Source organism: Lissotriton vulgaris (assembly GCF_964263255.1).
Source record: "Lissotriton vulgaris chromosome 8 unlocalized genomic scaffold, aLisVul1.2 SUPER_8_unloc_1, whole genome shotgun sequence".
NCBI classification, from domain to species: Eukaryota; Metazoa; Chordata; class Amphibia; order Caudata; family Salamandridae; genus Lissotriton; species Lissotriton vulgaris.
In genome coordinates this window covers 4,424,718-4,440,797 of record NW_028240615.1, presented here as the reverse complement: position 1 = coordinate 4,440,797, position 16,080 = coordinate 4,424,718, and the positions used below count along the sequence as shown (strand labels likewise).

At 43.5% G+C, this 16,080-nt stretch overlaps 1 protein-coding gene across 3 annotated transcripts in view; it reads left to right on the top strand.

Moving 5' to 3' along the window:
* The window catches only part of FARP1 (FERM, ARH/RhoGEF and pleckstrin domain protein 1), a 576,707-nt gene extending 561,983 nt beyond the window's left edge, over positions 1–14,724 (top strand). For all 3 annotated transcript variants that reach the window (XM_086947879.1, XM_086947877.1, XM_086947878.1), the window contains exon 27: positions 13,228–14,724. In XM_086947879.1, coding sequence (XP_086804005.1) covers positions 13,228–13,309 — 82 coding nt within the window. In that variant the 3' untranslated portion in view covers positions 13,310–14,724. The remainder of the gene's footprint in view (positions 1–13,227) is intronic.
* The last annotated feature ends 1,356 nt before the right edge of the window (positions 14,725–16,080 follow it).

Genomic DNA, 16,080 nt, shown 5'->3' with positions numbered 1-16,080 from the left:
CCCGGTTGCAAAATTTAGGTCTCTGGGGTTAGCGCTCACAGTTTCAGACCCGCTTGTCTGACAACCAGGGCCCTCCCTTACCTGTGCCATCCTGCACTTTCAACAGCTGGCTGCAAAGCACCAGCATGGAGTCACTCCTGTCGCTAAGGTTGTGGTCAAATAGTGACGCAGGAGAACCATCTCATCCTGCCTGGTGCACGTCTGACAATACAGGCACAAACTGCTCAGGTGTGAAGATCAAGGTATTCCCAAGAGAGCAGCCCTGAACGTGGCAGGTAAGAGGTTTGGGGGGAGGGGGTGGAGATTTGACAGATGACGGAATAAGGGAATAAAACACTTGCCTTGGTAAGTAGTTTTATTTTCCCCAATATGTCATCTGTCGACTACCCCCCCACCCCACTGCTTCTACCTGCACCGGGCCATGACTCTGAGAGGCGTAGATGACCTTATAGTTTCTGTGGTAAACAGAAAGACACTTGGGGCTGAGGGCGTGGGGTGGAGGATCTGAGTAGAACTCTCGCCTTGAATACTTCTGCAGGGGTCTGGTGAGATATTTTTGCTCATCTCACTGTCATGCTCACACATTTCTGGTATACAGTTTCGATGGTTAGTGGTCTGCCCCTTTCTTCTGGACTGATCATGGAAGTGCGTATAAGACTAATCACCTGGCCCAGCTAGTCACTAGCTCATAAACTGATTTAAATGGAGTGAGTCTTCTAGCAGGAAATTGATCACCACCGTCTGTTTTCCTCAATCTCTTTCACTTGATCGAGGAAAGAGTTTAGTCTCCTAAAGGAAGTGATTCTCTCATAGAAAAGTGCTGAATCTCGCACTTCATAAATTTCAGAATTTAGAGCTTACCTTCCAACCATATGGACCTATCGGATAACAACTTTGCTGCCCTTCAAGGAGCTAGGAGGAACTTAACGTGGTCACGCTAAAAAGCAGATGATCATCCTTCCTGTTGTGCCCAACTATTATTTTCCCCTGGTGATATTCAAGCATTAATTGCCCCTTGCAGTAATGAGCATCAGTTGCCTGAGGCATTGCAGGGATGGTGAGCATTCATTTAGGAAGGCAGTAAGGAGTCTGAATGAGCATCCATGCCCTTAGGCACTAAAAAGCCCCGGTGTTCCAAGGCAGTAATGAAGGTCAATGTTTCCGGGCAGTAGTAAGGCTTAAGAGGCCCAGGCACCAGCGAGCACCAGCGTTCACAAGGCATTAAAGCATCAGTGGCCTAATGAAGTAATGGACATCAGCGTGCACAAACACTAGTGATTCGAAGTGTTGGCCTACGACACTTTAGTAGTTGTGGTGTAGTTCTAGATTTTTCACTTAAAAAAAAGGAAATTCAGTGGGTGTTCGTACACACACTGGAAGAAAGATCGAAAAAAAGCTTTGTTCGAGGCATATGAGCTGCAGATCCTACACTTGGCAATAGATCGCCACCTGGTGTTGGGCTCGGATGATTGCAGGTTGTTGTCTTCTTGGAAGAAGTCTTTGTAGTCACGAGATAGGTGACTCCTCCCTTGGACAATACTGCGCATGGTCATCAACTCCATCCTCAGATTGTTTTTTTCCGCCACTGGGTTCGGATGAAAGTTTTCCGCTCCGGCTAGAAAAGACTTTTTCTGCATTTTCAAAGCGAGAAACTTTAGATAAACTTATTTCGACATCGAATAGACTTTTCGACATCACCATCTACATTCCGGTGCGTCGACGCGGGCCGTTGGGCCTATCGGCGCCGTACGGCCTACGCCTCATGGACAGAACTCCATTCAAGAGATGCCCGGTATGTCAAGCAAAATTCCCTCATAGCGACCATCACAAGGTTTGCAACCTCTGTCTCTCGCCAGAACACGACGAGTCGACCTGCGCAGCCTGTGCCTCCTTCCAATCGAAGAAAACTATTCGGGATCGGAGGGCCCGTTGACACGAAATGATGAGATCAGCACCGGAGGCCATCTTTGAGGAGGAGATTGTCGAAGAAGACGTCACCGAGGACGAAGATCTAATCGAAGATATCTCCGAAGACGAGGCTCCACTCGTCGCCGAGGAAGACTCGCCTGATCGCCAGATCATATCGGGGGCAGAGGACTCGGACAATTCGATTCCATCTCGACAACCTGTGAGTACCACTGCCCCCGCACAACATACACTACCCAAGACAAAGGCAGCGGTCGGCACTCCGCCCATGGGGCCCAGTGAGACCGAAATTTACCCTCCGACGCCCCGCCTTCGGGCTCGGCTCCGAGGAAAAAGACTACGCCTTCCGGTGCCTCGGCGCCAAAAAAACATCACGTGCCAATTCCACCTCCTCCATTAGCACCGAAACATCCTTCAACACCGAAGGATTCTTCAACACCGAAGCCAAAACGCCCTTCGGAGCCCAAAGACAAAGACCCTTCGGCACCTGAACCAAAAGACACATCGGTGCCAAAGCCAAGAACCATACTGGACCCGAAAGCTTCGACTCCGAAACCATCCGGTTCCAAAAATAAAGAAGGGAAGCCAGATTCCGGCACCGCAGGCCCAACAAAACCTGTCTCCACGCTGAAATCTACTAAATCGGTACCAAAGTCTCCAAGGCATGATTCAGACAAGCCTAAAACACCTTCGGCACCGAAGAAATTGCCACAGGACTCGATCACTCCTTACAAGGCAAAGAACACTAATCAACCTCTATTGGCACCAAAAAACCAAAATAATCGACGCCAAAGAAGATTCTGGAACAAGAAGAACTGTTTAAACCAAATCCTAAACATAAAAAGGTCTATATTAATCCAAAAACTGGACATGTGGAAGCAATTCCATATAAGAAAAGACCAGCAGACACACCACTTCCACCTGTGGTTCCTGCCAAAAAGGACTGTGCAACTTCTCCAATGCACCCTTCCTCTCCTTCACCTTCTTCCTCTCCTAATCCTTACATTGAACCTATAACTTCTCCAGTTCAATCTCCTGCATCATCACACCACACTGACGAAGAGTATGATTTAGGTGGGGGCAATGACGTAACATACCCTTTAGATGAGGATGTCAACCCACAATATCCCAAGGAGGACGAGGCATATGGTTTTACACCAGACATCCCTGAGCCTCAGTACTACCCAACAAAACCTTCCCCTACAGAAGATAGTATTGGGTTTAATCATTTATTAAACAGAGCTGCCCTTTACCATGGGGTGTCGATGCACTCTGATGCCATTGAGGAAGATTTCTTACTAGACACTTTTGAGCAGTCACAAAGGTCTACTCAAATATTACCTATGATCAAAGGGGTTATTTAACATGCACCGGATATTTTTAAAGATCCAGTAAGATGTAGAGTGCTAAATCCCAGAGTAGAAAAAAAGTATAGACCAGACCAGCACCAGCTGATCCGGTCTATATTAAGGGACATCTGCCACTAGACTCTTTGGTAGTGTCAAATGCACGTAAAAGAGCAAACTCCCAAACTTCTGGTGACACGCCCCCGCCTGACAAGGAATCAAAAATTATTGATGCATCAGGAAAAAGGATTGCTGCACAAGCAGCAAACATATGGCGCATAGCAAACACACAAGCCTTACTTTCACGCTACGCCAGGGCTCACTATGACCAACCAAAGTTAATGGAACATCTCCCTGATAAATACAAAGATCAGGCAGCAGAGCTCTTACAAGAAGGCAAACTAATATCTAATGCCTCAATTAAATGTGCACTAGATGTAGCTGAGACAGCATCCAGAGCAGTCAATACTAGTGTGATTCTCAGACGTCATGCATGGTTATACATTTCAGGTTTTAAACCAGAGGTACAAACTACCATCCTAAACCAGCCCTTTAATCAAAACCAGTTGTTTGGGCCGGAGGTAGACAACACAATAGAGAAAATGAAAAAGGACACAGACACAGCTGAGTCTATGGGTGCGTTACAATCCACCCAAAATAAAGGTTCTTTTCGCCGCTCCTTCTATAGAGGAGGCGCAAAGCAAACAGGATTTTTAAAATTACTACATGTAACTCAATGGGGATATCCAAAAAATCTGGCATGGATCCGGCCCTCCAGGACCGGTTTGGAGACCCCTGCTTTAGAGGAACAAGGAACAGGAGTTTACTCCCTGTACTTCCTAATTCCCAAAAAGGACGGGACATTAAGACAAATTCTCGACCTCAGGCCCCTCAACCACTACATACAATCGGATCATTTTCACATGATCACTTTACAACAAGTACTCCCATTACTACAGCAGGGAGATTTTCTGTCCACACTAGACCTAAAGGACGCCTACTTTCACATTCCTATACATCCTGCGCAAAGGAAGTATCTAAGGTTTGTCATACAAGGACAACACTATCAGTTCAAAGTCCTTCCATTTGGGGTCACAACAGCACCACAAGTGTTTACAAAGTGCTTAGCAGTAGTAGCAGCACATCTCAGAAGACAACAAATACATGTCTTCCCTTACCTCGACGACTGGCTCATAAAAGCAAGATCGTTCAACCAGTGTGTACAACACACAAAACAAACAATTCAAACATTGCACGACTTAGGATTTACGATAAACTACACCAAGTCGCACCTAGAGCCTTCGCACGTTCATCAATATCTAGGAGCTACCATAGACACATCTACAGCTCTAGCGTATCCCAGTCAAGCCAGGATTCAAAGTATTCAGAACGTAGTCTCCCTTTTTCAATGCCAGCACTCTCTCCAAGCCAGAGTGTTTATGAAACTAATAGGCATGATGGCCTCTTGCATCTTTATAGTTCCTCACGCAAGACTGCAAATGCGCCCACTACAAGAATGTCTAGCACAACAATGGAATCAGGCTCAAGGTCAGCTGATAGACCTGGTGTTGGTAGACAGCCGTACATATCGCTCTCTGCAATGGTGGAACACCAAAAACTAGACTCTGTTCCACAGATAGTGCTTACGACAGATGCATCCCTCACAGGATGGGGAGCCCATCTCTTGCATTATACCCCACAAGGTCAGTGGAACAATCAACAGAAACAGTTCCACATCAACCATTTAGAGTTGCTAGCAATTTTCCTAGCACAAATACAAAACAAAGCTGTCCTAGTCCTGACGGACAATATGACAGCCATGTATTATATACAAAAACAGGGGGGGACACACTCTCTGCAACTGTCCCAGCTTGCACAGAACATTTGGAGATGGGCCATCCCTCAAAACATACATCTGACAGTAGAACACCTTCTAGGAATTCACAATCAGATAGCAGACCTGTTGAGTCGTCAGTCACAACAGATTCACGAATGGGAGATACACCCACAAGTTCTACAACCATTCTTCCAAATGTGGGGGCAGCCACAAATAGACCTGTTTGCCACCCACGAAAATGCAAAATGCAAAATGCCCAATCTTCGCCGCCAGGTTCCCACACCCACGGTCGGAAGGGAATGCAATATGGATGAACTGGTCAGGCAGATTTGCGTACGCTTTTCCGCCTCTCCCACTCATTCCACTAGTAGTACGCAAGCTCAGACAACAGTCTCTCGAACTAATACTAGTGCCCCCCACATGGGCACGCCAACCGTGGTTCACCACGCTACTGGATCTCTCACTGGTTCCACATCAGAAATTACGGTTCACGCCATCCCTGCTAACACAGAACCATGGAGAAATAAGGCACCCAGAACCAAGCCAACTGAATTTGGCGATCTGGCTCCTGAAGTCCTAGAGTTTGGTTACTTAAACTTACCACCAGACTGTATGAATATCATTGAAGAAGCTAGAAGACCCACTACCAGAGCATGTTATGCTGCTAAGTGGAAAAGATTTGCAATATACTGTAACAACAATCACATTGATCCACTGGATGCTTCCATCCAAAATATCATTTGCTACCTTCTACACCTACAAAGGTCCAATTTGACTTATTCTTCCATACGCCTGCATCTAGCAGCAATTGCAGCCTATTTACAAAATAGACAACATTTATCTCTCTTTAGAGTACCTGTAATAAAAGCATTATGGAAGGATTAAAACGAATAATCCCACCTAGGTTACCACCTGCACCAGTATTGAACCTAAATGTGGTCCTTACAAGACTCATGGGCCCCCCTTTTGAGTCTTTACATAAGTGTGAACTGAAATTTCTAACATGGAAAACTGCCTTCCTTGTTGCCATCACCTCTCTGAGAAGAGTCAGTGAAATACAAGCATTCACAATAGAAGAACCATTTTTTCAAATACATCCTAACAAAGTGGTTCTTAGACCCAATCCTAAATTCCTGCCAAAAGTGATTACTCCTTTTCACCTAAACCAATCAGTAGAGTTACCAGTGTTTTTTCAAACACTGGACTCTGTTGCAGAAAGGGCTTTACACACCTTAGATGTTAGAAGAGCTCTACTATATTACACAGACAGGACTAAATCCTTCAGAAAGACAAAACAACTATTTGTATCTTTCTCTCCCCCACACAAAGGCAATCCCATCTCTAAAGGAGGAATTGCCAGATGGATTGTAAAGTGTATTCAAATATGCTATCAAAAAGCTAAACGTACGCTGACAGTTCCTCCTAGAGCACACTCCACTCTCAAACTAGGAGCCTCTATGGCTTTCTTAGGAAACATACCACTAGAGGACATATGCAAGGCAGCAACATGGTCTACAATACACACCTTCACTAAACACTATTGTGTTGATGTGCAAGCCACGCAGCAAGCTGCAGTGCGCCAAGCTGTCCTTTAAACACTATTTCAGTATGCTGCAACGGATACAAGCGACCACCGCTAGGGGAGACACTGCTGCACAATCGTTGCTAAGTGTAGGATCTGCAGCTCCTATGCCTCGAACAGAAAATGCTACTTACCAGTATGCATCTGTTCTTGGCATGTAGAGCTGCAGAGTCCTACCCGTCCTCCCGCCTCCCCGGGACTTGTATCCGTTCCAGTACTCATCTTAATTAGATGCACACGCATGGACATCCTTTCTCTTTACTTCTACTGACTCCATCATTTCCCATCATGGCGAAAAACAATCTGAGGATGGAGTCGATGACTATGCGCAGTATTGTCCAAGGGAGGAGTCACCTATCTCGTGACTACAAAGACTTCTTGCAAGAAGACAACAACCTGCAATCATCCGAGCCCAACACCAGGTGGCGATCTATTGCTAAGTGTAGGACTCTGCAGCTCTACATGCCAAGAACAGATGCATACTGGTAAGTAGCATTTTCCTTTTCCGTTATTTATTTTTCTTTTATTTGAGGGGGTTTGTAAAGTGCTGTAGGATGCCTAGATGGACAGGGGCAGCTGTCTGTGAGGGTGGAGGACGTTGACCTGCTATGAAGAAGCTGCACACTCAGCAAACTCTGTCATTGCCTGTTAAAGGGGGCTGAAGGGGGGAGGGGTTGGGGGGGGGGGGTAGTGACGTGCTCCATCAAACATTGGGGCAGCCACCGTCAGAAGATGCTGATGGAGGTCCTCCGTGCTGTAGAGATTGGAGAAGAAAAGAGCGGGTTGTGGCCCCTACTTGGTCCTTGAAATAACAGAGATGGAGCTAGCTCCTGGGCTGAGAACTCCAGTGCGATGCACCGATTGGAAGGTGACCCTGTCATTCACAATTGCACTGCTGTGGAAAGGAGCATCAGTGGAGCATACAGCGGGGTCACCATGGGCGCACCTCAAAAATCTTTGAAAGAATTAAAGTGTCAAACCCACAGAATGCAATCAAATAATGCAATATGCAGTTACACCGGCCCCAATGGAGTTGACGCACAAACAGCGCCACTAGAACCAATGTCTGCAGATCTCATTAAGGCAGTCACAGCTTCTCAGCAGGTCCTAGAAAATGAATTTAATACCATGGCATTATATATGACTTTACTAAGAGCGTCAGGGACCATGACGCACTGGACAATCCCCTGGAGATAGAACTACTAGACACACTAAGAAACAGGGCATTGAGAGGACACCTGCCCTAACTGTGCAAGAACTGGTGAGGACTGAAGGGGTCCTAAGCATGGAATGAGGAGCATGGTCAAATATACACACCAAGAAACAGGGCATTGAGATGACACATGGCCTGACAGTGCGAGTAGTGGTGAATTCTGATTGAACTTTGAGCATGGAATTAGAAGCCTGGTCGAATATACCAGCAGTCTGTTGGCTTTGAAACTAATGAGCTTGATAGCTAGATAGAACGCACTTATGTGGTGATTCCACCCTATGTTTTTTTTCTCCATTTTTACAAATACAGAAACAGAGAGCAGTGGAGCACGCGTGTGGGATAATGAGCCCCATTGGTCTTGTTAAGGGTCCCCCCCACCCCACGGGTTCACTAGCATAATGCTGCTGGATGCCGTACGAGCCCCAGAGTAACTGCATTGAATGTGTGGCGCTGGCTGAAGCCCCAAGCGATTGTGTCCCACACTAGATTTGAGAGGGTTTTTTTCTGTTACTGTTGTTATTATTGTTCTTTTACAAGTTTACACTGGGTGGTGGCAGGCAGGAGCGGCTCTGTGTGAGCAGAGAAGCGTCGCTTTACTAAAACAATGCCCTAGAGCAGCTGAAAAATAGCAGGGTAATCAAGTTTATTTATTGCCATTTTATTTTTCAGCAACTGCCCCGCCCCATCCCGACACTTCAGTTCAGGACATGGTGAGGCAATTGCTGCTGAGTGGCAGCATGGAGCTGTGTACTTATGTTTAAAGTGTGCATGTCCCTTTGGCCGGCCGTCTTGCGATGGCCAGTCAGACGTGCATTTTAAACTTCCTTAACATAGCTGTCTGAGAAAGCTGGGTTCGAGAGAGCACAGACCTCCAGCGCTCATAAGGGCACTGAGAGAGGCCACTCCCTCCAATCCTGACGCTTCTCGCATGCTGTTTAACACTGGGATTGCTCCACAGATCAATATTCTGCAAGATTGATTCAATTATTACGGTCTTAGTATGGGGCAGAGGCTAACCCAAAATTAAACTCACTGCTCCGAAGCTGCCATATGAACATAGTGAGTTATCCCTACCAGACTGGGTGCTACTACCTGATGGGTCCTGCTGCAATGTATCGATGGGGCTCCAGCCGAGAGACACATTATTCGAAGGGTGCTATCCAGATTCCTGACTGCACATTGCACACATGGTCATGAATCATGAGACCAGGGAGACTCCCTATTTGATATTGCTGATGTCTCAACTATGGGACCACATGTGTGCAATAAATATTAAAGTGACCCCTTTTACGGTGGATGCTGAAATATACTCAAGGTGGACAACCCATACTGTGTATTTATAAAAGCACTGCTGCTGGATTGGATAGCTTACCTGCGGAACATCAAGGAGAAATGGCAGCAGGACACGGCCTCTGCATTCACTGATATTGGATCGGACAAGATACTACAATACTTCAAGACTGTCTGGCAATTCATGGATTTGTCGCTTTTAGATTAAAATGTTACACAGTCAGTATTGCCCCCTTAAGTATACAGCAAAAGATATATCCGACCAGGTCGTGAGACTGCCTGCGCTGCCACCAGGGGTGCATATTTTCTGCATATGGTGTGGGCTTGCTTGGTAGTCAGGGACTACTGGAGGCAGGTGGTTGCTGCCTTTACAGAGGTAACGCAGAGAGCTGTATCCTGTTCTTTAACACACTGTATATACTTGGCTTACATCCTAGGCAGAAGAAAATTCAGTTGTAAATTTGTAGCCCTTTAGTTATTGCTGGCAAAGCAGCGCTAACAATACATTGACTGCAACTGCAAGGCCCCTTCCAAGACTTGTTGAAGAGAGATGCATAAGAATGGCTTCGTCAGTGGCTATCTGTATGAAGCTGGTAAGGAGAGATGAGATTTGCCAAATGATTTGCGAGAATGGCGTGGAATATTAAATAGTGTTTTGGGAGCTGATAATGACCTAGACACAACACAGAAAACTAGAATTATTCACTTTACCCTGCAAAGACTCCTGTTGAAGCTTACAACAATGTACAGTTGCTTGCACAAAATAACCTATAAATGCTATTTAAGATGTCTTCCCTGTCCCATCCTGTGGTTATGTTATGGGAAAGAAAAAATCAATACACGAACCACAGGCATTCGCTTGGGTGTGGCCAGACGTGGGTTCTGCGCTTACTTTGTCCCTGGAAACAAGCTATACCTGACTGGTGAGCCCTAATAAGGGCGAAACCAGACTTGGATTGCTTGTGTTGCGGTTCAGGGAGATCTTGGCCTGGCAGTTCAGGCTGGGCTGTTGCTATTGTGGCTGGGTCAAGACTGACTTGCATATGGCTGGGTCCAAACTTAGATGGGCAAAAGAAGGATTGTTTGAATGCCACCCCGAGTGATTATCAGTGCAAGCATTCCTCCCATCGCCTTTTGTGTGTTTGCTAAATCTGTATGTGTCAGGAATGTGTATTTGAAATGCTGAATCTCTTACAAAGATAATTCTGCAATCCAATTATATATATATATATATATATATATATATATATATATATATATATATATATATATATATATATATATATATATATATATATATATATATACTAGCTTACCCATCGCGCGTTGCTGCGATCTCAGAAGAAAGGAAAGTTAAGGAAACTTGTTATGATAACATTCAATTTACATTGTGTCATTTTTATTGAAACTTATTCATTTTAATATGGAAGACATTTTAAAGTGTTGTTTTAATTCTGTTTATTTATTCGAGTGCTTGTGGATACACAATATTTTTAGTTTTTCCGTCTGGTGCATACACAAATAAATCAGAAGGTTTTCCTACACGTGAGCTGGCCACATACACACAGCCACATACACACAGCCACAGCACAAACACACACACACAGCCACAGCCACATCTCTGCCCATCTGAAAGACCTGCATTGGCTCCCCGAAAGCAAAAGGATCACGTTCAGACTCCTCACCCACGTACACAAGGCTCTCCCCGACATGGGCCCCAAGTACCTCAACAACCGCCTCACTTTCTACACACCCACCCGCCAGCTTCGATCCGCCAGCCTCGCCCTCGTCCCACGGATTCGCAAAGCCACCGCCGGAGGACGTTCCTTCTCCTACCTGGCGGCCAAGACATGGAACTCCCACCCCACCCACCTACGACTGACCCAGGACCATCTCTCCTTCAGGAAACAACTCAAGACCTGGCTGTTCGAGCAGTAGCAACTCCCTCTCCCCCCCCCCCCCCTCCCAGCGCCTTGAGATTCTCACGGGTGAGTAGTGCGCTATACAAATATGATGATTGATTGATTGAGTTGACCATGTGAGAAGCACGGATTCTCCAAATCTAGTCCACACACTTGCAGCGATTGACCTTGTGCTTTGTTGATGGTCATTGCAAAAGCGAGTTGCACCGAAAACTGTAAACGTTCAGTATTGGAAAGATTATGAGGGCCCAGAAACCTTCAAGGGAGTGTACTCAACAACTTTTAACAATTTTTTTTTGTGTGCCAGAAACCTTCGCGGGAGTGTACTCGACAACTTCCCAAAGTTTCATGGTGATCGGATGAATGGTGTAGTAATTCATAAAGGACAAACAGACATACTTTCGTTTTTATATATATATATAGATATAGATATCAATTTGCATTCAAAATAATACTTCCCATTGGGTATAAAGAAAAATGGCACATTTTACATTGTTGTAGAATAGATTTCCAATACCAGTCTGAATAGTTCTAAACGATATATTGGCGAAATATGGTGATCATTATTTCAAAGTTTAACGTTTGTGTTTTTCTGGTTGTGCGTATTACAGGGCTGACAATTTCGTAATTAACAACAAATAGACTACTTCCATAACACAAATGCTAACATATGAGTAGATACTTACTGGCCTAGGCAAGAATGGCCATTAAAATAATAGAATAACTTAAAATCATATGGTAACCTGCGTTCTCTTTAAGAAAAAAACTCGGTAGCAAACTCCTATTCCTTGGTTGATGAGAAGATCCATTTTTCAGTTAAGATGCAAATTTTTTTGGCAACTAATTCTCTGTAGACTTATCTTTCTCAAGACATGTATTTTCTTGGTACCTAATTTCGAGAATATTGCTTTTACTCACAAGAACCACGAATCACTGAAAGGAATTTAGGACATGATGTACAAAGGATTTTAGAGTCCGCAAACCCTCTGACTCAGTAAATCTGAGGGTTTGGTAACACAAAAACTCTTTTTTAAATGTACTGAACCCATTTAACAATTTGGAAAAGGTCTTCCAAATCGTTAAACAGGAGTAGGAAACATTAAGGAAATATTATTTGGAAGACGTATTTCAAGGGTTTCCTTCCAAATACCTCAAGATATGTATTAATGGTTTGTGACCCTAATCCCGTTTCAAAACATTAATATTTTATCACCAAATCAAAGGAGGTGGTACCCATTCACAAATGGGAAGTGTTTCCCAAACCAACCCATCCCCTTTTGTAAATGGCGTTTGAAAAAAAAAAAAGTAGACGACTTTCATTTTCTTTTTTTGAAATGCATACCATTTTCCTTTTCAGAAAACGGGCTGCATTTACGAAGAAAAAAGATTGCTTTATTTTCAAGCAATCACAAACATGGTGGTCTTCTGATCCCCGAAGGGCACTGTGCCTGCTGCAATTGTAGCGGGTCACAATTTGCAACCTCCCTCATAAGTATTTATGAGGTAGGTTAAATTGTGACCCACTACGATTCTGTATTTTATGAACCGACCTATTAACCACATGCGCGCTGCTCTGATTCTGCTGGAATGCTGACTTTTTAAAAAACCCATTGTTCATGACGAGCTGGGCTCGTCATCAGTGTTTGAGGAGGCTACACCATGACGAGCCCAGCTCGTCATCAGCCTCGAAGGGGTTAATACATAGGTTGGTTTGCAAAATAAAGATACGTTAAGTAAAAGTTGGTGTGCAAATTGCAAACCCATTTACATGAGGCTTTTAGTCTTTTATTATCCATTATAGATTGCTCTTCCACTCTTTCTGGGGTTTACGCCTTGCTTTATAAAATTCAAATTAATAAATAGATAAATGAAATGACTTTTGTTGCTTCATTGTTGCATTTTTGAAAATTCACGACATCATACCTAAACGTTCCAAGTGCACCAAAACTTCTGTGGTGTTTGGTTTTCAAATTACCTCCTGCAGCAACAGTATTTCTGGTAACTAATATGTTATTAAATTTTTCTCACAGTTTGGCAAAACCAGGATAAATTCCGATTTTTGCAGCTTTTCTAAGAAAATGTATTAACACCTCTTGTTTTTTTCTTCACAGATGGATGGAGGTGATCCGAAGTGCGACGAGCCCAGCTCTGCGCGGCCCACTCCCAAGTCACAAGGAGTCTCGCGTGTACTGAGGCCTCCTCGTGAGCCAAATCCGAACTTTTCCAGCTGCTTTTTCTAGGGGAAATTTGGTGTCATTCCTTTCCTATAATTGATGTTTATACAATCTAGAAGTACAGTAGTTCCAATTAAAAATAATGAACAAGCTGCTTTTGCAGCAACTTGTAAGGGTTCATTAAAAACAGCATTGCTCCCCTCTTGAACTTTTTGAGCGACACCCTTCTTGTCTAAAATATTCACTCCTGTTTGTTACGCTGGCAGCAGGAAGTGAGTCCTGTTGTGTCTGTTTTGTCCTTCTTTTGTGCCATTGAACTGGAGCTCGTGCCAAAACTAAAGAATTAACCTCCTGCGGAGTGCCAAATGAAATGGCATGAAATGCCCCTTCAAGGATTGTTCCTTAAAACATGGTACCAGCACACGTGCTGTTTAGCCGTCGGAACGAAGTCTGTGCGGTTTATTTTTATAATTGTTAAATGTGATCTTGTAATGGCAATCTGTAAACTGCATTTTTTTTTTTATCGAAATAGGCCTTTTCCATGAAATCCATTTTACATTGTGTAGTCCTTTTAATGAAGTTTGAAAAAATAACTTATTACTTGTATATTTCTGTGAATCACTTGTGGAGTTATTGTTCATTGTGTACAAAAAAAGTTGTTTACAACAAATAAGGCTTATAACCTTTTTCCACCGTCAGTGACATTTTGTTAAAACACAGCATTGTTATTCATTTTTCCCACATTTTCTTTTCTGCGTTCACAACCTGAAAGTTTATTTGCAAGATGAAAAAAAGCTGTGCAATAGTAGTGAGCGAAAGGTATGTAGTGTGAATGTCGTGCAAGGTAGGAAGGATCATAGGTATGTTATTGGCTGTGGCTAATTAGCCAACTGCCAGGTAAATAGTGAAGCTTCTCTGCTAATTAGCGAACCTCAGAAAGGCTGTGCTTTTTTAATGGCTGAATGAATAGGCTGTTCCTATGGTTTATTCTCGGACTTAGGTTTGTCCCTTATTATGGCCTTTAACGACCATTTATCATGCATGGAAAATGGCTGGATCAAAGTGGACTTTGAAGGACTTACAAAAAATGGTTTAGACTTTTCTGTTTTCTTTTAGGTGTAGTAGGGCAGGGATCCACACCGCCCCTTTCCTGACAATGTTTTTGTTTATTTAAAAAAATGCATTTGTGAATGGCACGTTAACTGCTTTTCCTCCATTTTCTTTAAACGTGTTTTTAATGTGTCCCTTATCTGTTGGAATTCAACTGATCGCCTGTTTTCATCTCACATTGTTAGTGTGTTTTTTTTATATGTCATTTTCATGCAATATTTTATTAACATGACTCAGTTTCTATAAACTACACCAGGTACTACACCTGAAATACAATTACATGATCGTCTTGCTATTAAAATATCTTGAATGTTTTTGAATATTCATCAGATTCAGTCATCATTTCCAAAATATGATTGCAGTGGATATGCAAACTATAGTATGACTGAGGCTGTGGTTTTGTGCTTCTTGCTGTTCTGGGGGGTTGGTGTAGATGTCCTGTTTCAGAATACTATAAGTTGTTCTCATTGTTTGTTGTTATCCTTGGAATTGAGACAGATTCACACTGTCACTTTGAAATTGTTGCATATGATGCTTAGTTTGTGGATGAAGTTCAGTTGTTTGTGTTGCAGCAGTGTTCATTTGGAAATGGAATGAGGAGGATTGCATAGCAATTTATTGCAATCAATCTATTTATGCAATTTTTTTAAATAAATTTAACAGTGACAGTTACTTTCCTGGCCTTGTGATAAATTACTCAAAATCTAATCCTATAATGTAACCCATTAAACCGCTTAAAAACTATGATTTTATCCTAGAAACAAATTGATTTATTTTCAACGTCTCTTCCTATCAACTCCATCAGGAGCACGGCTCAGTGGTGTCATGCACTCACCTGGTCGCAACCGTGGAAATGACACTGGAGCCAATCAATGCTGGACCTCCTATCTCTCCAGAGGACAGCAAATGCCTAGAAATCAAATACCTCAGAACACACATTGTCCTTAATGGAGGGAGGTTGGGATAAAATAAGAAAAAAGAGACTTGCAATATTGGCTCTGCTCTGAGACTGTGTGACACTACTTAACAGGATTTGTCACTTCTGAAACCTTTTATGTTAGCGAGGCAGATGTGCCCGGGACCAGAAACTCTGTTTTTGCAGTGGAACAATGCACTAAAAATAACAAGAGGGGGCAGTTTTCATCAGTACACTAACAAGTTACTGCATGCAATGTACATGCATTAAATTCAGTGACACAACCTTACAGGTTTCATCAGCAGCTCAGCACGAGAGCAGAATAAGCAAAATGACAGATTGGAGTGTGGCAATCCTAGGAATAAACTTCAGATACAGATTTGGGTACAAAGTCCATACATATATATCAAAGACTCTGAAGTGCTTTCTCTAGGCACTACTGCTCATCAGAGAAACACAGAGCACAAGTCTTTAATCCTTGCGCGATACAGTTATAGTGCCAAGGTTGTAGGAAGGGTCCGGAGTATAAACACACAAGCGCTTGAATGGTTCACAGAAAGGAAATGAAGGAAAAGTCTATAGTATTTGAAGACAAGGATACACAGTCCTGTTCACTACCATAGGAGGTTCAGTTCGCACTAACCTGATATCAAGTACTTAGCCTAGTTGAGGGGTCTGCAACCTTTTCCGCAATGAGAGCTACTTCTGATCAGTGAAAATCGTTGTGAGCTACTTAAAGCCAAGTAACTCGGGCGTTATCAGAC